The sequence below is a fragment of the Natrix helvetica genome (assembly GCF_964273705.1).
Source record: "Natrix helvetica genome assembly, chromosome: Z".
Lineage (NCBI taxonomy): Eukaryota > Metazoa > Chordata > Lepidosauria > Squamata > Natricidae > Natrix > Natrix helvetica.
Genome location: NC_138554.1, coordinates 82,351,081 through 82,377,350, shown reverse-complemented (window position 1 = coordinate 82,377,350; position 26,270 = coordinate 82,351,081). Strand labels below are relative to the sequence as shown.

Here is a 26,270-nt window from a genome sequence, read left to right as displayed (position 1 = left end):
TAACCAACGTTCCACAACCTGATCCAAAGTACGACAGATGTCTTTTGTGGACTTTAGATAGTGGAGCAGCTGTACACGTTACCCACAGAAAGGAACTTTTCACAGAGATGGGCAAGCCAGAGCCAGAGTATCGAGAACTGTACTCCTTTTCCAACCACACTTGCAAGGTCATGGGAAAATGAACTGTTTACATTGAAGAGCTTGATACATTCATCCCTGATGTTTATTACATACCTTCAGCAACCAGTAATTTGCTTAGTCAAAGTCATTTGTCTGGAGATTTAAAGTTCCAGGTTCACCACCTCGAAAAAGCAAGTTACATAGTTAAAGATGGAGATATTGTTGCTGAAACCATGCTGCTTGGTGGTGTTTATTACTTAAAGCCAAAGCCTAAACGACAAGCACAGGCACAAGTATGCAAACTCCAAAAAGGGACAGCACGGGCCCAGAGAGAGTTGGTTCAGAGAGAGAACCTGTTACTGTTCCAAAGGCTCCTAAAGCCAACAAACAGAGAAAACAGAAGCAGGTTGCTCAGAGCAAGCCTGAGGTTCCTCATGAAACTGTTAATGTTGAGAATTCACTAACTGGTAAACCTTTGCATTCCAGGTGTATCCACAAGTGGCATAGAAGATTGGGGCACGCCAGTTTCTGTGTTCTTAGAAAGATGCCGGAGTTCGCAAAAGGTTTGGATCTAAAGGTGTGTAAGGTGTTTTTGGATTGCGCAGTTTGCAGGAAAGCTAAATCCAAAGCAGCTGCAATTCCCAAACCTGCTACACGCCTGTCAACATGCATTTTTGATTTGGTACACGCTGACATAGTGGGGTCCTTTCCCACCATCATTTGGTGGTAGAAAGTATTTTCTAACAATTGTAGATAATCATTCTAGATATGGATTTGTATATCCTATGAGAGAGAAATCTGAGACCTTTCAGATCTTTAAAGACTTTGCAACTTTTGTTTCTACCCAATACCAAGTTCGCATTGCCAGAATCCAGAGTGACCGTGGTGCAGAATTCATGTCTCAGCGTTTCCAGGACTGGATGCGTAAGAATGGAATTCTTCATCAGACATCCGCTCCATATACACCGGCTCATAACGGAGTCATAGAAAGAAGACAAGGGGTACTGCAAACCATGATGCGTTGTCTTCTAGAAGATGTCAATCTCTGTAGTATATACTGGGGTGAAGCAATCAAATATGCAAATTACATTGTCAACCGTACTTGGAGCAGTGTAATCAATCAAACTCCTTTCTACATGCTGTATGGCTACAAGCCTGATCTCAAGAACCTCCACATTTTTGGTTCATACGCTATGGTGAACACTCCCTTAAGTCAAAGAAGAAAGGGAGGTCCAGTAGCAAAGAGACTGAGATTTATGGGTATTTTGATAACTCAAAATGGTGCAAATTTATTGATCCTAAACATGTGATTGTCATTTCACAATCTGCAAATTTTGAGGGAGATATTGACTGGTCCAGGATTCATTCTAATGATCCTGGAGTTTATTTTCCTAGAGATTATATTGCAGATGCCACGCAGCCTGATGACAATTCACAGGCAGATATTCCTTCTACCAGTTCTTCACAACCTGATGTTCCATCTTCGCAAGCCGTGGATGCTGATGCTAGCGACGAACGTGAGGACGAGGACGAAGAAGAAGAAGAAGAAGACTGGACTGTTGTTCCGAGACGTTCCAAGAGGGTCACAAAAGGAATCCCTCCACAACGATATTCATGGCAACTGACAAAAACACCATTACCTTTGATTTGCAACGTTACTCTTCCTCCTGAGACATTTGCACAAATCAAACAGATTCCTGATTCGGAGCAAGACAAATGGTATGATGCAATGCAGGATGAAATGGACAGTTTAAAGAAACTTAATGTATTCACACCTGCAAAATCTCCAGCAAACAAGAAAGTCATTGGCACTCGATGGGTCTACAGAATCAAGAAGAAACCGAATGGTGAGTCTTTGTACAAAGCCAGACTTGTAGCTCAGGATTTCGCTCAACGTTATCCTGAGGACTACACAAACACTTACTCACTAACAGTCAGAACTGAAAGTGTAAAAATTGCTTTAACCACTGCAACAATTCTTGGTTTAGAAGTTTTCCAATTTGATGTGGACACAGCTTATCTACATGCAGACCTAGATGAAGAGATCTACGTGAGAAGCCTTCCAGGATTCCGAAATCAAGAAGGGGATACCTGGTTCCTGAACAAAAGTCTTTATGGTCTGAAACAGTCAGGTTTAATGTGGTATTTATGTTCTACTGACAAACTAAATTCAATGGGCTTTATTAAGTCCGAAACTGATGAATGCGTGTTCACAAAAAGCTCTAACAATGCATATGAGATAATTCTTGTTTATGTTGATGATATTGTTTATATTGGTCCAAATAAGAAAATGAGTGAGATTTTTGCAAAAGGTTTGCAGAGATACTTCACACTGAAATCTTTAGGACACATTAGTACTTATTTAGGTGTTCAGATTGAAAAAACACAGAAGGGGTTTAGTCTTTCACAAGAGGAGAAAATTGACCACATTTTGCATCATTGCAACATGAAAGATGTTAACACAACAAAGACACCCATGCAAACAGATTTTCACAACTTAACACATGAACCAAGTCTTGAGTTCGAGGATCAAACACTTTATCGTTCAGTCATTGGTTCACTATTATACATTAGTAGTTGGACCAGACCTGACATTGCACTTAGTGTTAATCTTTTATCACGACATGTAGGTAAGGCAACACAATTTCATTGGGCATGCATTAAGAAGTTATTGAAATACCTGAAACACACTAAACACATGAAGTTACTGCTAGAACCAACACACACTGATCATGCAAGGTTATGTTGCTATGCCGATTCTGATTGGGCAAGTGATAAGAAATCACGCAAAAGCACTTCTGGTTACATGATGTTTCTGAATGGATGTCCTGTTTACTGGCAAGTGAGAAAACAGAGTTTTGTTTCATGTTCATCTACTGAAGCTGAATATGCTTGAGTGTCAGATGCTTGTAATTCTCTAACGTGGTTTGATGCTTTGATCACAGATATCTGGACACGTCCAATTCGACCAATCACCGTGATGGAAGATAATGTATCTGTGGTTTTTATTTCTGAGTCACATTTCACAGGTTCTAGGTCCAGACACATTGACATTCATTATCAAAACACAAAGCAATTAGTTAAGCAAGGTTTTGTTAAATTGCAATATGTTTCTACACATGATCAGATTGCTGACATGCTCAACAAACCACTTGCAGCACGTCAACACGAGTATCTGCGAAAGAAGATGTGCCTTAAGTGATGATTTGATGACGTCAGCCCAACTAGCAAAAGAAGGGGTGTCACTGCATTAATTGGTTTGCTAGCCAAACTGAACTGAATAGCTGAACTGAAAGAGTTACTGCGCAGGTCATAAGCCTTTATCAGCAAATGATTTATTGCGCATGCTTAACATGTTTATATACATCACACATTCCAGAGACTTCTTCCCTTTTGATCTTTGTCCGTCTGCCAGGAAACTGGGAGATAAACTGCTTCTTGCCAAAATGTAACAATTAGATTTGTTTTATTTTCTATTTTATTATTTTTGTATTAAAGTTTGTTTTTTAATTAGAACTTGTTATTGGACTTCATTTTCGCTTCTTAAAGAAAATGCTGTTTGGAAAAGCCGCGGTCAAAGCCTCACTAGTTCAGGATGAAATTTTTCCCTGACACTGAGCAAGCTATGTCTGGTCTGGACCACTGTGACAGATATAACAGTCTCCCTATTGCTGACTGATATATCTCTTCATCACAGGCTTCACTTTCGTCCTCACCCAAAGTGTTATGAAAATCTGTATTCATAGGTGTTGGAGCAGTATTACAATCTTTCATGTTATATCTCTCCAAAAACTGTTCAATTTTTCTTCTTTGACTGAGAACATAACCACCTTTCTCAGTTTTTTGTATCTCCACACCTACATAATTTTGTATTTCTCCCAAATTCTTTAATTCAAATTTCTTCTACAACTTATTAGCAAATTCTTTTACCTGTTTGTCATGAAATAAAGATCATCCATAAATGCTAATAATTGGAAATCCACACCTTTTAACTTTACAGTATATATGCAACCATCAGCCTTGCAAATCTTGAAACCAAGACTCTTTAATGCAGTATCTAGACAGATATTCCAATTCTTGGCTGACTGCTTCAGCCCATAAATGGCCTTATTCAACTTATACACTGTGTTAGGCTTTGTACTTTCATACCTTGGTGCTTGAACCATGTACATTTATTCCTCTAACTCAGCATTGAGGAATGCAATGGTTATGTCAAAATGCCAAATTTTATGGCCACGTGCTGCTGCCAATGCTAGGGCCAGCCTTATGCTTTTACTCTTTACTGTAGGCATGAATATCTCATCATAGTGCATATTTTTCAGCTGTAAAAAACCTTGTGCCAGTCACCTTGCTTTATATTGTATCTCATTATTAGGTAGTACTTTCTTCTTCTATACCCACTTGCATCCTACAGCTTTGCTACCCTGTGGCAGTCATAGAAGTGAACACATTATGTTCACCCATGGATTTCTTTTTTTTTTTATAAAATTTTTTTATTGTTTTTTTCAAATATTTTGGGGAAAAGCGTACACAAATGTGGAGAAAAATTTTGACAGCTACATCATACGGAAGGTGGTACTGTCTTACATCTCTCTCTTATTTTATATATATCAAAATATCATTATTACATACTGTTACATAGGTTTACTTCAAATTCTTTAACATCTTCAATCCTACTTTATATCACTTCTAACCATTTCATTATATTAACAATTGCACTGTGTTTTTAAATCATTTCTGTGACCCAAGTCTCATTGCTGTCTCTTCTTCCCTGTCTGTTGGCTGAGCCATGGATCCTCCCCCCTTCATGTCTTGTGCAGTGTCTCTTGTTTCATCTAGGAGGTTCTTGTGTTTTTCCATGAAGGCTTCTGCCTCCACTACTGTATTAATTCTCACTCTACCCCCCTCCCAGAAAATCAACAAGCCTTCTGGAATTAACCACCTAAACCAGATATTTTTTTCATATAATTTTTTAGTTAGAAAGAAGAATTTCTTCCTCTTATCTCTTATTCTTTTTGGTATCTGTTTCAGAATGGTTATTTCTTTGTCCTTATATCTTAAAGGTTCCCCCCTTTGAACTCCTAGAATCTCATCTCTTGTGGTCTTTCTAAAAAAATTAACATGAACTTCCCTTGGAACATTGTGTGTTCTAGCATATGCTGAGTTGATTCTATATATCAGATCAATATCCCACCTTAGCTGTTGCTTATCTCTTTTAATATAATCTGCTAGCATTGTTGTCATAATCTCCCTTAAGTCTTCACACTCCATTTCAGGTATTTTTTGAAATCTAAGAAAGAGAGACATTCTTTCAAATTCCATTTTTCCCATATAATTCTCAATCCCAGTGTTTTTTTTTTGTAAAACCTTCATCTCTTCTCCCACCCCCACAGCCCCCTCCTCCAGAGCATCTATTTTCTGGCTATTTTGTAAAGTCTGTTGTTTATTCTCTCTGAGTTCTTCTCTTAGGTTCGCCAGCTGTTTTTTTATTTCGTCTTGTCCCTTTAAGATTGTCTGGAACATTTGTTGAAACATTTCTTGAGACTGCTGTTCCCCCTCGGAGGCTTTTGGTTGTAAAAAGGAAGATAGTTGTGTTTGTTGTGGAACGGGACTTGAAACAGAAGAAGATGGAGCCGATGCTGGTTTAGGAATGGGGGCCTTTTTCGCAGGCATTGTGAAGTTCAGAGAAAGTTTATAAGTCTAGACAGAAAAGATGGCGTCTACAGGAGCGCACTGTCAGGCGGGGTCTACAGGCAAGCAAAGTCCAGTGTGGGATATCAGTCTTCAATATGGCTCCCCTCTAGTTGTAGTCAATTTCCCCAATCCAAGGAAGATTGTATAAAGAGATTCCTCTAGGGTTCACCAGGGTTTTATAGTTCCAGCCCAGAAGGTTTTTCAAAGACAACAGTTCATTTGTAACGGCAGCAGAAACGGGGGAAGAAGCACCATTTTGGCTCAACCCTCCCAGGAGATCGGAGAACAATCATTCAAAAAGTTTCCATTCATAGTTTATCAGGTCAGTTCACTTTCTTTCTTTTGCAATTGTTCAAGAGAGTCATTACCCCATTGCTTGAAAGAAGTGAATATCAAAGAGTTTTTTCCAAGTTCTCTCTCTCTCCTCCAAGAGAGAGAGATCGTTTAAAGCCACTTTTCCGAGAGGGGGGGAAGAAACCCCCCCCTCCAATCTTAGCACTTTGCCGAGATCAAAGAGTCTTAAGAAAGCTGCTAATCCTTGTTTACTTAGTTGTTCAAAGAAGTAAGAAAAAGACCCTGGGGGAATTCCCCCCTCACCGCATTTCTGCTGTTGCCTTCACATGGAACGTTTTCTTCCGATCTCCTCAGGACGAAGGTGCACATGGCGCACCCCCCAAAGCCTCCCGATGCCTAGGGCAAAGCTGGCAGCCCACCTGCGGCCGCCGCTGCTCCAGGGGGCTCCAGCAAGCCGCCCCCTTGGCAGGACGCCCCTACAAGGCACCCTGTGCCTCCCCCGTGAGTCAGGGGGGGCCCACCAGGACGGCGAGCGGTAGACAGCATGTCCGTCGTCCACAGAATGTTCACCCATGGATTTCATTTCCTTGTCCATGGCTTCTTTCCACTTTATTTGTTCTATTTTAGGTAATGCCAAAAGTTCCTGATAGTTTCTTGGCTCATACTGTACATTACACACTTTAACTTTACTAGCACATTACTTGTCAGGTGGAATTCCCTTGTTCCATCGCTCTGACCTGTGTGGCATTGACTGCTCCCGTACTTCAACCCTCTCTTGCTTCATATCTTTTTCATCTTCTCCTCCCTGAACGCTGACACCATCACTAAGTGAGTTAGTGACAGAGTAGTTCTCAGCACAGACAGGTTTCAGTTTCAATTATCAGCACAGCACTCAGAGTTGCAGGGCTAAACCATGCCCAGGCTCCAATCTGTTTCAGTTCCTATTGGCTGATCCGTTGCTATGCCTATTCATTGGCTGACCTTGTTACCATGTCTCTTCCAATCATGAATATTCTAACAAGAAGTCAAGAAAAATTTGGGTGCGTCTTATACAACAAATGTAGCCCTGCCCACCCAGTGGCCCCCACCCTTTGGCCTCTGCCTCCCAGCAATTTGCCTCCTTGCAGCAAACAGTTAGTTTCAGCTTCAGCACAGTCTGATTAGCACAAGCAGGTGATTCTGGGTTGGATTGGCCTCCTGAGCACCAGCTTTTCAGGCTGTAGGGATTGCCATTGCCTATTGTTGCCTCCACATGTCCCATTTTCAGGCTCCGCATCCCATTTTTGGCCACTGTGTGCTATATTTTCTGCCCATTCTGATCCCCACCACCCAGAACGGGCAGAAAATGGGGCTTGCAGAGGCTGAAAACAGGGCTTGAGGAGGTGGCAATATGCTATGACAATCCTGCAGCCTGAAACAGCTGATCATTAGGAGGCCCGTGCTGAAATTGAAACTGAAACAAGCTGTTTGTTGTTTGCTGCAAGGAGGTAAATTACTGGGAGGCAGATTTTTTTTTTCTTGTGCTAATAAGGTTAAACTGAAACTGAAACCGGCTGTTTGCTGTTTGCTGCAAGGAGGTAAGTCAATCACTATGAATGCCTATAGAATGTTCAAATTATTAGACTTATTTTTTAAAGAGTGCTTTATTATTGTTCTAGACAACTTAACAAAATGAAGAAGCTTTTTAAAATAAATGCTTGATCTGAAGAGGCCCAGTGCTATCATATCTTCTTTTAGCAGAGAATAACGTATACCATATTTTTTGGAGTATAAGACACACTGGAGTATAAGATGCACCAAGGTTTTGAAGAGGCAATTTTTTAAAAAGTAGGTAGGTAGATAGAGGGATAGAGAAGGAGAGAAAGAGAGAGAAATACAGTAGGTAGGTAGGGAGAGAGAGTAGTTAGGTAGGGAGGTAGATAAAGGGATAGAGAGAGAGAGAAATACAGTAGGTAGGTAGGGGGAGAGAGAGAGGATGTAGGTAGGGAGGTAGAGGGATAGAGAGAAATAGAAATAGAAATACAGTAGATAGGTAGGGAGAGAGAGAGTAGATAGGTAGATAGGTAGGTAAATAGAGGAATAGAGAGAGAGAGAGAGAAATACAGTAGGTAGGTAGGGAGAGAGAGTAGGTAGATAGGTAGGTAGATAGAGGGATAGAGAGAGAGAGAGAGAGAGATAAATACAGTAGGTAGGTAGGGAGAGAGAGTGAGTGAGTAGGTAGGTAGGTAGATAGATGTTTCCAGGTGTATTTATCCATGTGCTGGAGAAGGAAATTGCTGACAATCTGCAGCACCTAAGACTTATTTCTTCTGGCACAGCACTTGATCAATCTAATTCTCATCAATCAGTCTAACTAAAGAGCTTTCCGAAAAAAGAAAAAAAAAGTTTTTGCACTCTGTAAACCTCCCCAAAACAGCTCATTTTTCGTGAAAACAGACCCTGTTTTTTTTTCAAAAAAAGAGAGGCATGAATAGCCTTGGGGAGTCTTGCAGAGTGCTCCGGAGGGGGGGGGGCTGATCAGGCAGCCTGATCCTTGTTCGCTCACCCGCCGGACTGCCTCGGCGCCACTCTGGCTACCTCCGTCCGTCCCGGGAGCTGCGGTGACATCAACAAGACGAAGTCCAGCGGAGGCAGAAATGTTGTCGGCGCTCCCGGACTTCGTCTTGATGACAAAGCCACGAAAGCGACTGGGGAATGACGAGAACCTTCCTGCCTCTGCTGGACTTCGCGCGCTCCTCGCGACTGCAATATATGTCCAGAAGTGGCTTTTGTGGCTAATGGGGTTTAGGCTTCCAGCCCAACAGCCCCTGCCACTTCTGGACGTCTATTGCAGTTGCGAGGAGCGCGCAAAGTACAGCGGATGCAGCAAGGTTATTGGCGCTTCCGAGAACCCTCCTGCCTCCGCCAGTTGCCCAGCTGTCACCGCCCTGTGCGTGCACCTCCTCCTCCTCCCTCCTCTTCCTCTTCACTCCCCAAAAGCTTTTCTCCTTACTGGAGCTTAGCGGGAACCGTGTAAAAGGGATGGGAGGAAATATATATTATAATTTATTATTAGATATTATATATTATTTCATGATGAGAGGTGAGGTTCTGCCTCCCCTGCCTCCCCTGCCCGCACGTCCCTGCTTTGATTCTTGTAAACCAGAATTAATACATCAGCTTGAATAAACAAATAAAAAGAAATATATTATAAACATTTCAATGGCCATCAATCAGTAAGCTTGCTAGTATTTTTCAGCAGCTAAGGCTAAAATCTTATCGATATATAATTTAAAAATTAGGATCATTGAGCTTATTAGAATTAGGTAGCCATGCATAGGAGTAAGGAGATTGAAGCATAATAGTCATTCATCTATTCTGACAAAAGATTGGACATAGAGAAGGTCCAGAAGAAGGAATAGCATCTTCGTCTTCTCCAGCACAATCCCAAGTAGAATGAAAAGTTTATTCTGTTTTCCCTTGCCCTTATAGTTCCATTTAGAGAACAGTTGGATTCCAGTAGAATCTCTTTTCAACACTGATACATTCTTCAGCACTAGAGGACAACAAACACATTTTTGAAATGCAGAACAAATGGTCCTCTATCATCTGATTGCCTCTACTCATTGACTAGTCAAACAAATCACATTAGCACAACACATTAATATTTGCAAATCCTATTGTGGAGCGGATGACTAGTTCTTAGGCAGGCATTTTTTTTGTTTTGCAAATTTTATTGATTTTGCAAATTTTTCAGGGAAAAGGGGTTAAAAGGTTATAGAACATTTTGACAGCTACATTGTGTGGGGGGGAGCAGCCCCCCCAAGTCTCGCAACTTTTACAAACAAGAATGGAAAAAATATCAACATTTGCATAAGTATTAGCAGTTTTGAGTTTAACACAAAATCATCAGTATGTTTCAATCATTTTGTTTTGTATCACTTCCATAAAGGTACATTGTAACAACAATTGCAATAATGTTTCAATTCACTTTTGTGATCTGAGTCTTCTAGTTGTCGCATCCTCCCCCCCCCCCCGTCCACTGGCAGAGCCTTAGCCTCTCCCTCCCTTGTTTCTTGTGTAACATCCCCATTTCACCTAAGAGAGCACTGTGTTTTTTAGTGAAAGCCTCCGCTTCCACCACTGTGTTGATTCTAATTCTACTGCCCTTCCAGAAAATCAACATGCCTTCTGGTAGCAGCCACCTAAACCAGACCCCATTATTATATAATTTTTTTTGCTAAGAAGGAATATTTCCTCCTCTTATCTCTTACTTTCTTTGGGGTCTGTTTAAGAATGGTTATTTCTTTATCCTTGTATTTTAGTGGTCCTCCCCTTTGAGCTCCTAGAACCTCATCTCCTGTGGTCTTTCTAAGAAGTTTAATATGAACTTTCCTTGGAACATTGTGTGTTCTTGCATAGGCTGAATTAATCCTATAGATCAGGTCAATATTCCACCAAAGCTGTTGTTTATCTCTATTCATGTATTCTGCTAGTATTGTGGTCATAATCTCCTTAAGATCTTCATTCTCAACTTCTGGCAAGTTTTGGAACCTAAGGAAAAAAGACATCCTTTCAAATTCCATTTTTATCATGTGGTTTTCAGATTCTGCATTCCCCCTTTGGATTATCTTCACCTCGTCTCTCAGCCCAACCGCACCCTCCTCCAGTACACCTATCCTCTGTTCATTCCGTATGGTTTGTTGCTTCGTCTCTCTGAGCTGATCATTTAAGTCCTGCAGTTGTTTTTTCATTTCGTCCTATCCCTTTAAGATAGATTGAAGCATCTGTTGAATAGACAAATCATTTGCACTCTCTTCAGGGGCTTTAGGTTGTAGAAAGGACCCCAATTGTGACTGGTGAGCAATCAGGCTTGACGTGGAAGATGTTGGGGCCGATGAGGCCTTGCCAGGTGGTAACTTCTTTGGACCCATCATGAAGCTCAGAGATAGTTATTGTTTTATACAAAGAGATGGTATCTGTGGGAAAGCACAGCTGGTAGAGATCACCAGGCAAACAAATCCAAAAGAGAGTAAATCCTCTGATACAAAACTAAAGCAGATAGATGGGTCAAAATATTCCAAATCCAGGGGAAAACGTATTTGAAGAGGCTCCTGGAGGTCTCTGGGGTGGAAGTTAGTTCAAAGCCACAAAGTTTTTCAAGGGAGGAGTCTCATTCACAAAGACAAAGAAGAAGGAGGAAGTTGGCCATTTTGGCTCAGCCAGTACAGGTGGTCAGGAAACAACAAGATCAAAATTCCCATACATAGTTTAGAGAAGAATCAGTTCAGCCATCCTTTCTCTCACAGTTGTAGTCAGAAAAGAAAAATGTTTCCCCATTCTTTAAGGCAGTGCTTCTCAAATAGTGGGGCGAGCCCCCCAGGGGGGCGCGAGGCTTCATAAAGGGGGGCTTGTTTGACCTCGTTTGACTGTCAGGAGCGAAACTGCCATGAGGTGACCACGCTCACGAGCATAACTTCCTCTCCGCCTTCCAAACTTCAAAACTCGGCTGCCGAGTCTTCCAGCAGTGGCTGCTCTAGGAGTGCGCTCTATGGTTGTGGGCTGGCTGCTGGACAGAGAGTCTTTTGGATATAGAGTCTTCCAGACAGAGAGTCTTCCAGCAGCCAGCCCACAACCATAAAGCACCCTCCTAGAGCCACAGCTGCTGGAAGACTCAGCAGCCGAGTTTTGGAGTTTGGAAGCCAGAGAACTTTGTCCTTGAAAGTGGTAATGTCTTTCTATCAGAGCATATGTAACTATTTGAACAAAACTGAAAGTTCATTATTTTCCCTTTGTTTTATATCTACAATCCTAAGCGCATTCAAGTTCCACTTTTTAGGCCTTATCAAAACAGTGCTAAACTAACTACGCTTGGACACAAAGCTATAGTAATTCTGCAAAGAGCAATCATCTATAGTGGATAGATTCTTCTGAATATTTATTCAGAGAGATATAATCTCTCTCTCTCTCTCTCTCTCTCTTTTCTGCTACAGTTAATAAAGCTATTCTTTGTTGTAAATTGATCCACATTTCTTTCTTTTTCTATTCTCTTATACGTTAATAAGGATACAGTGTTATGCAGAGGTGTACTTATAACAATTTTATAGACAAATGATACTATTTACAGTCGCGCGGGGGGCGCGAAATGTTTTCTTCTTCCTGGGGGGGCATGACAGAAAATAATTGAGAAGCACTGCTTTAAGGGAAGTGAAAGTAATTTTAAACTTTCTCTCTCTCCCATAAAAGGGAGAGATTTTCCAAGTGCCGCTTTTCCAAGGGGGGGTGGAAATTCCCCCCCTCCAATCTTAACTCCTCCAAAGGTTGAAACAAAGTCCCAAGAAAAACAACTGCAGATCAATCAGTAGAGTAAAAACAGTAAAAGACCTGGGGAGACCTCTCACCTCTCTGCGCTTCAGCTGTATCTTTCATATGTCATTTCCTTCCAGGCGCGTTCGGCGAAGCGCGCGGTGGCATTCCGCGCACTCCCTACGCTTCCCGGCTCCTGGGGCAAAGCTGGAGACCCCCCCCATGGCCGCCGCCGTTCCAGGGGGTCCCAGCAAGCCGCCCCTGCGGCAGGGCGCCCCTCCAAGGCACCCTGTGCTCCCCCTAGGATTCAGGGGAGCCCACCGAGACAGCGAGAAGGCGGACGCACGCGTCCGTCGCTTTTGGCTGCCGGAAGTCATCTCCTTGGGCAGGCTTTTTAACAGCCCTGTGTAAAAGTGTTAGTAGACAAGTAGGCAGGACAGACAGGTATCTTAATTTCCAAAGGAAGCAAAGACATTAATTTTCCATCAATTATTCAGTGATCTGAAGAATTCAGCCTTCTTTCTAAATTTGAACAAGTTTTAGTACAGAAGTTTACATTTAGAACAGTGTTTAGAATTTTGTATTATATATACTATTATGTATATTGACATTCTTCTGCATGAACTGATTTAAATACTAAATATATTATTTTTTGTCTATGTAGGATTTTTTTTGCTTTTGTATTTTGCATGCTTTTCTTTATTTTTCACGTCTTGTGTTCTTTTATTTAAAAAAATAGAAGTTGATAAACATAAACTTAATCTTTCTTTCTTTCTTTCTTTCTTTCTTTCTTTCTTTCTTTCTTTCTTTCTTTTCTTAATATTTCTAGAACTGATTCATCACCATGTGGACTCTTCCATTTGGATTTCATCTATATCCTTCCTCTAACTCCTCAAAGTTTATCACAGTTTATATTTTAATGTTAATTCAATCAATCGGTTTTACTTCATGCCAAAGAAACTCCTTTAAACACCAGGTTGACAGCAGAAGTGAGTAGCAACTTTCTGACTTTCAATGGAAAGTTTTGATTTGCTGCAAACCCCGCCCTTGATTTTTCTTCACACTTTAGCATCAAGCGTTATGAAGAAAATCACATGGAATTTTAAAAAGCTTTAAGAGCTGAACATATATTCCAAAGACATGTCCATGCTGCTTTTTTGTCATCAGGATAGAAGTGGTAATCATTGTCTTCCAGAAAGATTTCCCTCTGCCCAATACTGCCTAAAGTCTGATTACTTAAAGTTGTAACCAGGCCTAATGTTGTTTAGCTTAGACAAGGATGGTTAAATGCCATTAAGCTGCTTGTCCTACTAAACATGTGTCAGTAGTTTAATTAATTGCTAATTACAACTCTCATCTTTTTCAGTTAGTGGGGCTACAAGCTGCTATCCTAGTCAGAGAATGATAAATCTGTTGCCCAGCACAGAGAAGTAAGGAGAATACATTACTTTTGTTCCCCAACATTGTGCTTCAATGTATCCAGTTCAGGACTTTGGCCTTCTGAAATATGAAACTTCTAGTGCTTTTCAAAACTGTTAGACAGGGATGAATTGCCTTCTTCAGCCTGTGTTTTCTATTTGTGTCCTAACTGGGGACTGCAGTGGTTGTGACATCAGAAGTATAAAAAGATAAAGGTAAAGGTTCCCCTTGCACATATGTGCTAGTTGTTCCCAACTCTAGGGGGCGGGGCTCATCTCCGTTTCAAAGCCAGTGCTATCCGAAGATGTCTCCATGGTCATGTGGCAGGCATGACTAAATGCCGAAGGCACATGGAACGCTGTTACCTTCCCACCAAAGGTGGTTCCTATTTTTCAACTTGCATTTTACATGGTAGGCAGAAGCTGGGACAAGTAATGGGAGCTCACTCCGTTACGTGGTGCTAGGGATTTGAACCGCCAAACGGCCAACCTTTCTGATCGACAAGCTGTCTTAGCCACTGAGCCACCATGTCCCACATCGGTACTATTTTTTATATAATTTATAGAAAGGAATTAAGGCACCCAATTTTGTCCCCAATAGTAAACATTGGCTGGTATTTTTTTGGGGGGAGATTTAACCCCTAAATGGCCTAGGCTTACCTACCTGAATGTATAAATTCCTTATATATTGTGAACCAGTCAATCTATAACTGTCCTCTTTAGTACATCTTCTGTACTTGCTTCTTGAAAGGCAGTGTTGGGATATATTTCAGAAATTGTCAGGTATTTACTTCTATCTGAATCAACTCAGTTAATATCATTCTACAGGTAGTCCCCAATTTACTATTGGTCACTTAATGACCACTTAGAGTTATGACAAACCCTGAAAAAGCTAATTACAATCCAGATTTGAAGTTCTGACCGCCTCCCCTCACCACAGTCATGTGACTGCATATTGGGCAGTCAGTAACCAGCCCACATTTACAGCTATTTGCAGTCATGTGACTATTTGCAATGTTTTTATAGGAAACTGGCATTTAATTCCAATTTTGGACATAAAACAAAAAGTGAACAATGGGTTCGCTTAATGACTGTGGCATTTGTTTTACAACCACATTTAATGATCACCTAAAAGATAGTAAGATTGGTCACAGTCATGTGATGATCTGTAATGATTCTCATTACTTGCAACCAAAATTGTGGGTTCTTGAGCTTTAATATCAAATGATTCAACTGACATGTGGCAGGTCTGAGAGATGCAAGCATCTTGTCCATAACCTCAGATGTCAGAAACTGATCTAAAAAAAGAAGATTATACAGGTGCTTTTGACATCTTCAAATATTATTTTAATTATGGCACATGTTCTGTACAGGTACGTACAATTTTCTCCTTTGAATATATAGCATTTTTTCATAAAAAGTAGTGGAGAGTTCAAGAACTCTTACTACCATAACATATATGCAGCATCATTTTTTAAACTTGGTTAAATTTGCTTTCAGATTTATGCTATTGGTGTTCTAGCTGCCTTATGGCTGGTTTATGCTTTGAGAAGCTCTAAGCAATTAGATAACACTTCAACCTCCATATGAGAAGGGGGCTTTAGCAGTAATTATGTTGATAACTCTTTCCATTTTTTTCTATGGAAAGAAAGTGCATTATGGTCCTTGGTTTTGGGAAAGTTCTTTTGCGGCAGTAACTTCCTTAGTACAGATAGTCCTTGAATATTCAGTGGGATTATACTGCACATGAATTAATGTAATACATTAATTCAAATAGATACTTGGGAGAGTGGTATAAGATCCATGCTTCTTGCAGAATGCCAGACTGCAGAATCTAAAATATGTGTCTATACCAATTGCTTGTGTTTTACCTGCAATGGTGGCTGCTTTGATTTTATATGTTTGCAGATAATTACTTTAATGTTAGTTCATTTGCAGTTGGGGTTTATATGAATCTTATGTAAAATGCATATGTGAGTCACCATGTATGAGTTGTGTGGCATATTTAATAAATAAATAAATAAAACTTTAAGTAGTGGCTCAATCAATATCAGACTTTCATGTTGCATTAAAGTGATATGGACAACCAGAATTTAGAAAAATATGAAAATTTATGAAAGTATTAAGGTTCATATGAATATAATGATGATGTCACACTTTCCAGTCTTTGATCAATACAGAAGAGAGAGGAGTAGCTCTCAGCCATAATTAAGAAGCATCACAGTTTTGTAAGTTTATTGTTGTTAAGTTTCTATATATCAGGTGTTCTAAATATGTTAGTAATGTCAGGATAATACCACTTTTAAAATAACAACTAATGAGTTCTAAAGCATATCATCTAGTTGTACAATTACAAGTAGTTCTGGACTTATGACCACAATTGAGCCCAAAATTTATGTTGCTAAGAGAGACAGTTATTAAATGAGTTTTGCTTCATTTTAATACCTTTTTTGTTGCAGTTGTTAAGTGAACCCCTGCAGTTAAGTTAGGCATAGTTGTTAAGTGACTCTGGTTTCCTCATTGACTTTGTTTGTCAGAAGGTTGCAGAAGGTCATCAGATGACATGGGACTATGTAACTGTTAAAGATATGATTCAGTTGCCAAGCTTAAATTTTGATCACATGACCATTGGGATGCTGCAATAATCATGTGTGAAAAATGGACATTTCATTTTTCTCACTGCTGTTGTAACTTTGAACAGTCACTAAATGAACTGTTTTAAGTTGAGGATAACTTGTATTTTGCAAATATATAATTAACTCAATAAACCTTAGTTAAATTCAGAGCTATAACAATTTATTCCCTAATACTATTAAAAGAAAATATTCTGTTCTGTAAATCAAACTATAATATCCAATACTCTTCATGAGCATGCATGGTGGTTATTCCAAGTGGATTAGAGAAAGGATCTACTGTAATTTAGTTGGGATACTGGGCAATTTTCTGGACAATTAGTAATAATTACAGATTGGGACTTTATTATGAACTAAGTGGTAATTAGTTTTAAGACAAATCTAATACCACTGTGTTTGAAGCCCTTTACCCTATGTAAGATTGAAAGTATGTGTTTTCCTTTATATATTGAATGTCTTGTAAAAACTAAAGTTGTCACCAATAAACACAATATCATTTTCACAATGACTGTTAATTGCTTGAAGCATTAATATAGTCATCTATTCACTACTTTGAATTTCAGATCCTGAGATCAATCCTTTTTGGCATATGGGCCATGGAGTTCGACCAATTGGTTGATTTGGGAATAGGCAATTTAAGTTTGAACAAAAGAGGTTGGGCACTATGTGTTGCACTTCAGCTCTGATACTCAGTGCTCTACAGGAACAGAAAGCAGCACAACTTGATTAATTCTTACTTTGAGCCTTCTTAATGGAAAGAAAAAATCACAGTTGCTTTTCTCTGTTGTAATACCACCTCCTTTCTCCTGGCTTCTTAGCTGCTGCAAGCTATTGCATACACAAATGATAAGCATTTAATTTCAAAACTTTGTAATTAAAACTAAAAAGATATTCTATTTCTAATCTATGTAACTAATTGGAGTAGGAGGAAAGAAATAAAAAGCATTTTTGCTTGTTAAGGATGTGATCCAATTTCAAGAATCTTGTGAACTATACTTCTCTGGACATTAGCAATGGCAAATGCATACCTGGCAATTGGATGTGTTGCATGCAGTACTCAGTACCCTATTTGGGTATTGAGGGAAACATGGATTCAGTCCAACCTCTTAATGCGTCAACCTAGTGGTTGACTATAATTACCATTTAAAATGGATTATGAGTTCAATATATATACAAGAAGGAGCACATAATAAAATATTAGTTTAATAAGATTTAACTTTAGAGAATCCATTTGTTTATATAATGTAAGATCACAGATGTAACTCATATTAATTTGGAAAATCTCCCAGTGATTATAGCTCATTTTAAAAACTATTGAAAAAAGTTATAGATAATATATACTATGATTTGTTTTATGCTTAAGTTTGTAATTAAAAATGAAATAAACAAACCTGATAAAATAGTCACTAATGTGATATTTTTATTTGTTTTAGACTTGCTACAAGTATTGACAGATAAAGCAAGATGACCTCTGAAGTAACAGAGTTTAGGTACAGATTCAATCTGTATACAAACCTTACAGAAACGAAGTCTATACAATAGTTAATTATTTTTTAAGGTTAAATAAGATGAAAGAAATGCTTTTTAAATATTTTTTCTGGGAAATTTAAATTTACAGATCCTGAATTTAATAAAGAAATAAGTGGGAATGAACAACATGACATGTTTGAAAAGTAGGATGTAAAAGCAAACTATTTGGTAGCTTATTATTTAATTCTACTCAACATGACAATTGAGGAATGATAATACCAGAGCAGTTTCATTGTTCTAGCAAAGTAGGAAACAAGTTCCTCTTACATATAAGAACCCAAATACTAAATACCATTGAGAAGAAACTTATATCGGATGGTCTTTCCAAACCAAAAACTTTATTGCCTCAAAATAAGAGTAAAATGCTTGGCAAACCAGCTAATCTTCTTAAGTATCCCTTTGACTGGGATGTTCTACTTTTGGAGAAACAAGTTGTTCATGTTGGGAAAGTTCCCAAGAAAAAACATGGATTACAAACAGTCAATTTGAGGGAGCTTCAGTTTAGTTGAATACCTTAACTTACATGCAGCATGTTTTACACTCTTCAAACAGATTGCTCAGTTTCTTATTTGCAACCTTTTAATCATGTATTGCATTGGACCATGTAGAAAGAATACATGGGGAAAAAATCAAGCTTTCATTACATCAATCTGCAGCCTAAATATGATTGATATGATTTTGTAGATCGCTGGTAAGAACTATCAGGTTTTTTTTGGGGGGGGGGCACAATGAATGCGTAAAATACTCTGGTATATATCTGAAAATGTTCCTATGTTAATATGGTCATCCAACATATATATGAAGGAATGGATATATAGAATAGATACATAGGATAATTAAATCTTTATGTAAGTCTAATAAATTATTGATATTTCTAAACACTGAGCACTGAATCAGAAAATATGAAAATATCATGGGCTCAAAAACCTGTTTTTCATAAATCTTTTAACATTTCTATTGACAAGAATTTCTGACAAGAATGCAGATAACAAGGCAAGCATTAACTTCAACAGACTAAATCATATTGTCGTAATTTGTTCTGACATTAAAATATATTTCTTTATAAAAAAAGAATAATCTAAATATAAACATTAATACTTTTGAGGATTGAAGCCAGATCATGACAGAATAATTATTTTATATTATAACACACACATTTTATGATTTCTTTTAAACAGTAAGATAATTCTTTGCACATTTGGCACAAGTAAAGTTTGTAACAACCGAATTATATACATTGAGGGAAGGATTTTTCCCCCTCTTTTTTTTTGGAATGCCTAAACAGGAAACATTTTTTTTCCAGAAAAGACTGAATAATATAAATTTTAAACACAGTAGTTGCTTTTCATGCCTCTTATGGAAAACATTCTATTCCATACAATGTTTATATCACATTAATAGAAAAGGGCCAATATATTATCTATTAAAATTAGTCATGTTGGATTAAATATTACATACACAATATTAGCTATAAGTGTAATAGGACAAATATGTAAATCACCTGCCATTTCATTCAATTAACATAGATCTGCAGAAATTAGGAGTCAATCTTGCACAAACACTGAAAAAAGTGTGGATTGAAAGTGAGTAATTTACAATAGTATAGGAGCCTAATTTTACTGAGGAACATTTACTAGATTATACATATATGGATATCTGTATATTGTAGACAAAATCCTGCCATCAGGTTAGTTGTCCCACAAAAGACAAATAACAGTTGCATGCCTGTATATGACATCATTTTGTCTGAGAAAAAGAAAAACCAAACAACCAAACATCAATAGAAATTTTAGACAAGCGACAAGGAATGCACAATAAAATTAATGGAACTATCATTGGTGCTATTCTATAGTTGTATAATAATGTCCTAGGATTGTTGTAGTCAGAAATAGCTCCAATTAAAACCAGCAGGGCCAATTTCTAGACATTGTGTTTAGTACTGCAGACCAAATCTCTTTTTAAAGACATTTCAAAAGTGGTGAAGATTTGGGTTTTTCCTAGTTAATTCATGCTTTCTGGGTGAAATGAATGTTTTAAAGTGTTAATTGCTGTGCTATTTATATAAGTTCTTATGAAAATAGAGCACAAGAGTGCAATCAGGTAGACATCATGACTGACTCTAAAGCTATATATGGAAGCTAATTCTTTGTATGCATTCAGGCAAATTTTAATTTATTATTTCTTGTTTTAAAATTTCCAATAGGCTCAATTCTGTTTAGATTTTTGCTCATGCAACTGATCATATATAAACGAGTGGCCAGTTTTAATGATACCAGCTAGCCATGGGAATTAATGAAATGTCTCATTTGTTTAAATTTTGGGAATAGAAGAAACTTAAGCCAATCTATTTCTTGAAATTATTTTTGGAGACGCTGAGCTTCTAAATCTATTTTTACAAGCTTTAATATAAACAAAAGAGCCAAGATTATATATGCACTAAAGGGCACTAACACCTTCTGTTCACATGATTATGTACTTTTAGAAACATTAATGTTAACAGAATGATCACATATACTTTATAATTGAAGAAGTTTCTATAACTAGAGATGGAATAATGTATATTGATTTAAAACCTGCCTTTGGGATAGATTTTAAAATGCTAGATTTTGAGTTCTAACAGTTGAAATTAGAATTTGCCTCAAGTGGGAATACAACTGGGTCTGCAACTGGCTTCACTATTTTTTGAGGATGGAAGAGATTTCAATTAATTTGGTTGAAAGTATATTTAATTAAGTACATTTGTCTACTGAAGTTAGGGCATTTGTATAATGACTAGTAGAATATGCTATAGTGCAATGCAGGTAGAAAATAAAAATGGAAAATGTTTTCATTTTTATACTTTCAATCTCCTTTCTGGCCATCCTGCTTCATAGTTTATTTCAGGATTACCAGTTATTCCTGGAATTCTTATTGTTCTGATAATGTTGTGCATTACTGTGAACACCTGAATAGTAAGATCCCAGGAAATAGGTATCGCAGAATACAATATAATTTAATATTTTCTTTTACCTTCAAATGAGGCAATGACTAACATTAATTGAAGAACTGAGAATAATACAAAAACACAGGCTGTATCTGAAGGTAACATACTTTAGTACAATTGACAGTGTGAATAAAAGTGCATCTAAAAACATGAAGCCTTGAAACTTGGTGTAATTCGTGGAGTCTCTTTAGAAGTTTAAGACAGAGTTTTGATGAGCAGACCACAATATAGAAGACTTGAATATCTTGAACATCTTTCTCAATAAGGTATCCAAACAAAGCTCTATTACTGAGGCATTGTAGATTGTTGTGAATCATTTATTTTTTTAGTGGATGTATATAATGGCTGTTATATAAAGGCACTCTATTGTGCAGCCCTAGGCAGTGTATCATTGGCAGTAGAATTTTATAATTCTAATACATTACAGAAGAGCCTATAGTTGGTTCCTAAAATAGAAAAGATATGAAGAAATATTTAATAAAACAATAAAAATGTGGAAGATCTTTTAAAAAGACAGTTGCAAATATGATTGGCCAACCTTTTGGGTATTATCTTTGTTTTTATCATATTTATATAGTATCAGATCTTTCCTGAAAGATTTTCCTCTAAAGAGGATTTAGAACCTTTTAGGTTTGAAGACTCTGGAAGAAAATCTTGAAGATAAATAGGAAGCATCCTATCAGAATACCTTATCTGCTTAACCTCAAGAGATGTGTTAGAAGAAATCTGTTCCACCTACAGTCATGTAATTTCCTTTTGATTCAGTGTTGCTGGGTCACTGTGAGCCCTACATGAACTGCCATCAGAAGATCTAGATTTAGGCAGCCATCTAGCAAATGAAATGCCAAGAACATTATTAGAAATTAGAATAACAGAGTTGGAAGGGATATTGTAGATTATCTAGTCCAACTGTTTTCCAGGACAGTATATCAGAATGGAATTTGTCATTATTCCATTAATAAAGATGTGCTGACAGATGATTTGAGATTACTGGATATCATATAAAAGATTTTCTCATTAATCTCTTTTCTCCTAATATCTGGGAATGAATGTTAAACTTTTATTTAATACTTACCATCAAATCCTTGGCAATTATCTTTTTTTCTTTTTTTGTTCTTTGTGTCAGAGATCCTTGAAGTATGAAATTCCTTTTAAATGTTCTAATAGAAGAAACTGGAGATGCATCCATGTTTTCACCTGAAAAACATTTGCCAGCTTCTTTCACACTTACATTTGCATTCAAACATATGGATAGTGGAGGCGAAATATAGTCTAGGCTTGACTAGAACGCTTTAAATTTTTTTGGTCCTGGTGTTCATCTGATAATTTTCTTGTTTAGATGTTTCTGATTATGTATTAAGATGAACAGCTGCACAAATAGCAGTTTTTACTATGAACAGATATGGGGTGGGTGGGTTTAAGAATAATAATAGCTTTTCTAATCATGCAATTGTTCAATCTAAAATAAAAACATGTTTTTTATATGCTTTTACATAGGACAAACATTTTAAATTACACAACTATTACATATATGACTATTAGTAAATACTTTTCTCCTTTGCTTCAAACTCTAAATAGTATTTTTCTTTTTCTGACACTCATGCTAAAATATTGGTATTATTGCTCTTCTTTGTCTAGTGAACGTTCATTATTTACTTATCTCCTGTATTGATTCTGGAAAACAATACTGTATAAGCATTTTTTAAAGAGGAAAATATGTGATCTGTTTCATAAATATACAAAAGGAGAAAATATATTATGGTTGTAAATATTTTAAATGCCCCTATTGTGTAGCTGGATTAATAGTCATTTTTTTTGCTGCTAAGCAAGACAGTTGTTGAGTTTTGCCCTATTTTATTAACTTTCTTGTTAAGTGAATCACTGCAATTCTTAAGTTAGTAAAACGATTATTAAGTGAATCTGGCTTCACCATTGATTTTTCTTGTCAGTAGATCACAAAAAGTGACCACATGATGCCAGGACACTGCAACCATCATAAATATGAGTGAGTTGCCAATCTTCTGAATTTTGATCATGTGACCATAAAAATGCTGCAATTGTCATAAGTATGAAAAACAGTCATAAGTCATTTTTTTCAGTGCCTGTGTAACTTTGAACTGTTATTAAAATGAACTGTTGTAAATCAAGGACTACCCTAGTTCACTAATTTTAGTGAACAGTTCCAGTTCACTAACTTTATTGAAAACTCAGTTTTATTCTTGTTGGGTTCAAACAAAAGCATGTTGTAAATATACATATTAGTATAGGAAACACTTTGAAACTACTTTTAATCTTTAAAAATCTGGAAAGTCATATTTGAAATAATTATTTCTGATTGTTAAAAATGATTTTGGCAAAAGTATTCTGTTTAGATATTTTTTAATTGTAAGTTACACAGAATCATATAACAGACATGGGTGGTGTAGAAATATGACTGACTTATAAGTAAAGCAAGCAAGTAAGCAAACAAACAAACAAATAAGATTAAGAAGCTTCCTAGGCACGAGAATTTGATCATATTCCTTTTCAACAGCTACCTACTTGAAGAAAGAAATTGGAAATCTATCTTTAGTGTTCCAAGCTGGATCAAATAGTATCTAAAGAAATCAGATAAGTTGCATTAACAAAGATGCACTTTCAGAGAAAAATAAAAATGTGTTTTAAAAATTGATTTGTTTGTTTGTTTTTGATAATTGAATTTGAGAAATGCAGTGCAGTGTTATGTTGGGAAGAGAATATATAGACCAATGTTTTGCACTAATACAGGTAGTCCTCGAGTTACGAATGTAATGGAGTCTGCCCATTCCATTCATAACCCCAGGATTCGTGGGAGTGAATCTTGTACCTTGAACGGGATTCACTCCCCTCCTTTCGCCCATGCATTCGCTAATCAAATGTGAGGCTTGTTAAGTGCCTTTGAGGTATTTCATGGTGGGGCCTAGTAGCAGACTGTTCCCCACCCTGGCCTTGGGTGGTTTCCCTGATCTATAGAAAAAGCTGATGCAGCCCACAATTGCTATTCCTCCACCCAACCTGCAGTGCCATTTAACTTGTGAAGATCTAGCAAGCAGTCCCTCTCCAGCCTCTCAGTCGCGTGTGCCCCTCTGCATTTCAGCCTGCAACATGCCGGGGCAGGCCTGCAGAGGCCTGAATGGAGCATTGGAGAGGCAGATCCACCTTCCATACGCTCCATTTCGGACTGCAATGGGCTGGGTGTAGAATATTGGCCACAGGGAAACACCCGAGGATAGGGATGACTGCCCCCTGATAGTCCCGCAGGGAAGTGTCCGGGGGAGACAGCTGGCTTTTCTTAACCGCTGGGCAAAGGCGCTGAAATTCAGCCCAGGAGAGGAGGGAACGGGAGGAGCCTGAGTCAACTTCCATCGTGCAAGGCGAGCCCTCGATTAAGAGGGAAATTCGGATCCTCGGCGCACCTGCAGCCGCGGTGAAGACCTGCTCTGCAGGGGTGGCAGGTGGAAGTTGTGGCTGGTCAGCGGCGAAGAAGGCGCCCTGCGGTTTCTGTTGCCGGCGTGGAGGGTTGGCTTGCTGGAACGACCCGTTCGCTTGCCTGCTGGTGTTGGTACGTTGGGGCACAGAGGCCCTGCAGACCTGAGCCAGATGCCCCTTTCTCTGACAGCGGGGCAGATAGCTGCCTTAAAGGGGCAATCTGCACGGTTGTGATCGCCTCCACAACCCAGGCACGGGGTTGCCGGCTGCCGGGAACACTGCTGCTGGGGACGCCGCCTCGAAATCGCTGCCAGTTGGGCCACCAGCTCTTCTTCCTCCTGGTCAGTCATGGGCACCAGCTGGTCGATGAGACAAGTGCGGCCAGGAGGCAGAGGAACCTGGAAAAGGACCATCTCGGCTGTGGACTGTTCCGACAGCTCAGCCGCCCTAGCCTCGGCGATGGCTTCGGCCAAGGTTACCTCAGGTCTGGCCAGGAGGCGCCTCTTGAGGCGAGGATCCTTCACCCCGCAGACGAACTGCTCGACCAGCGAGTCGTCTAAGTCCAGGAATTCGCAGGGGATGGCCGTTGTGCGGAGGGATTGGAGGAACTGGCTTACAGATTCCTCCGGCTTCTGCACACATTGCCTAAAAGCGTAGCACCTCGCTATTTTCGATGGTGTGGGCGCGTAGTGGTTGCGCAGCTTGGCGATTAAAGTGTCCCAGTCTAAGGAGTGGACTGGTCGGGGGGCGGCCAGCACCCTAGCGGCGTTGAACATGGCTGGCCCGCAGCAACTGAGAAAAAAACTACACTTCTCATCGATTGGCAAATTGCGATTGCCATTAGCGATGAGAAAGCACTCAAAGCGCTCAAGGAAGCCGGCCCACGATTCGCCGGCTGTCCCGTAGGGAGCGAAAGGCAGCATGGACGCCATGGCCGTCAGGAGAAAATCGCCGGTCTGAGGAGGGAACGGCGGAATTTCGTCCCGTCGAGATAGCGCTGGTTGTTAGCGATGTCAGCGTGGCCTCAGGATCCTACCTTCGTCGCCAGTGTAGAATATTGGTCGAAGTATGAGGCAGGACACGTTCTGAGGAAAACTGCAACTGCTTTTATTAACGTTAACAACCAAATATATATAAGCAAACAATCAGCACTCTCCTGCCTGACAGCTATTTATATGGAGCTGTCAGGCAGGCTAACCAATCAGCTGTCCCTGACAGCCCACGCTCAGCTAAGCCGCGTCTTAGCCAATCAGGCGCGGCTTGGCTGTTGCTGGCTGCCAGGACATAACACTGGGGAAGACCAGTGGAGGCCTGGAACGTCGAAGGGGCAGATTTGCCCCTCACAAGCTCCATTTCAGCTAGCAACCTGCCGGGTGAGGCCTGCAGAAGCCCAAACGGGACTGCAGAGGGACTCATGGGGCTGAGAGCATGGAGAGGAGACTATTTGCTAGATCTTCACCAGGTAAGTGATCTGGCGTGGCAGTTTGGGTGGGTGGGTGGAAGTGTGGGGAGTAGGAGGTCCAAAAAGAGCTTCTGAAGGGTAGATCTGCCCCTCAGAAGTTCCATTTTGGCCTGCAACATGCCAGGCAAGGTCTCTGAAGGCCTGAATGGAGGGGCAGAGGGGTGGATCCATCCCTCGGAAGCTCTATTTTGGCAGGCATCATTCAGGACAAATGTTGCAGAGCCTTTGCGGTTGTTCATAAGGGTAAACAACTGCTGTGGTGCTGTAAGATTCATAGTTTCGAGACTTGCTCGCAAACACTAGGTTTCGCTTATCGTACTTTGAACGTTTGTTAAGGGAACACTTGTAGCCTGGGGATTATATGGGGTTGAAGGCTGATATTATTTGGTCAGTAGTAGCAGTAT

General features: G+C 39.2%; 1 protein-coding gene across 5 annotated transcripts in view; it reads right to left on the bottom strand.

Moving 5' to 3' along the window:
• Positions 1-18,292: 18,292 nt before the first annotated feature.
• Positions 18,293-26,270, bottom strand: part of MYRIP (myosin VIIA and Rab interacting protein) — a 154,853-nt gene continuing 146,875 nt past the window's right edge. For all 5 annotated transcript variants that reach the window (XM_081969804.1, XM_081969805.1, XM_081969803.1 and 2 more), the window contains 2 exons: positions 22,033-22,154; positions 18,293-21,403 (listed from right to left, as the gene is read on the bottom strand). In XM_081969804.1, the coding sequence (XP_081825930.1) occupies positions 21,371-21,403; positions 22,033-22,154 (155 nt within the window). In that variant the 3' untranslated portion in view covers positions 18,293-21,370. The remainder of the gene's footprint in view (positions 21,404-22,032; positions 22,155-26,270) is intronic.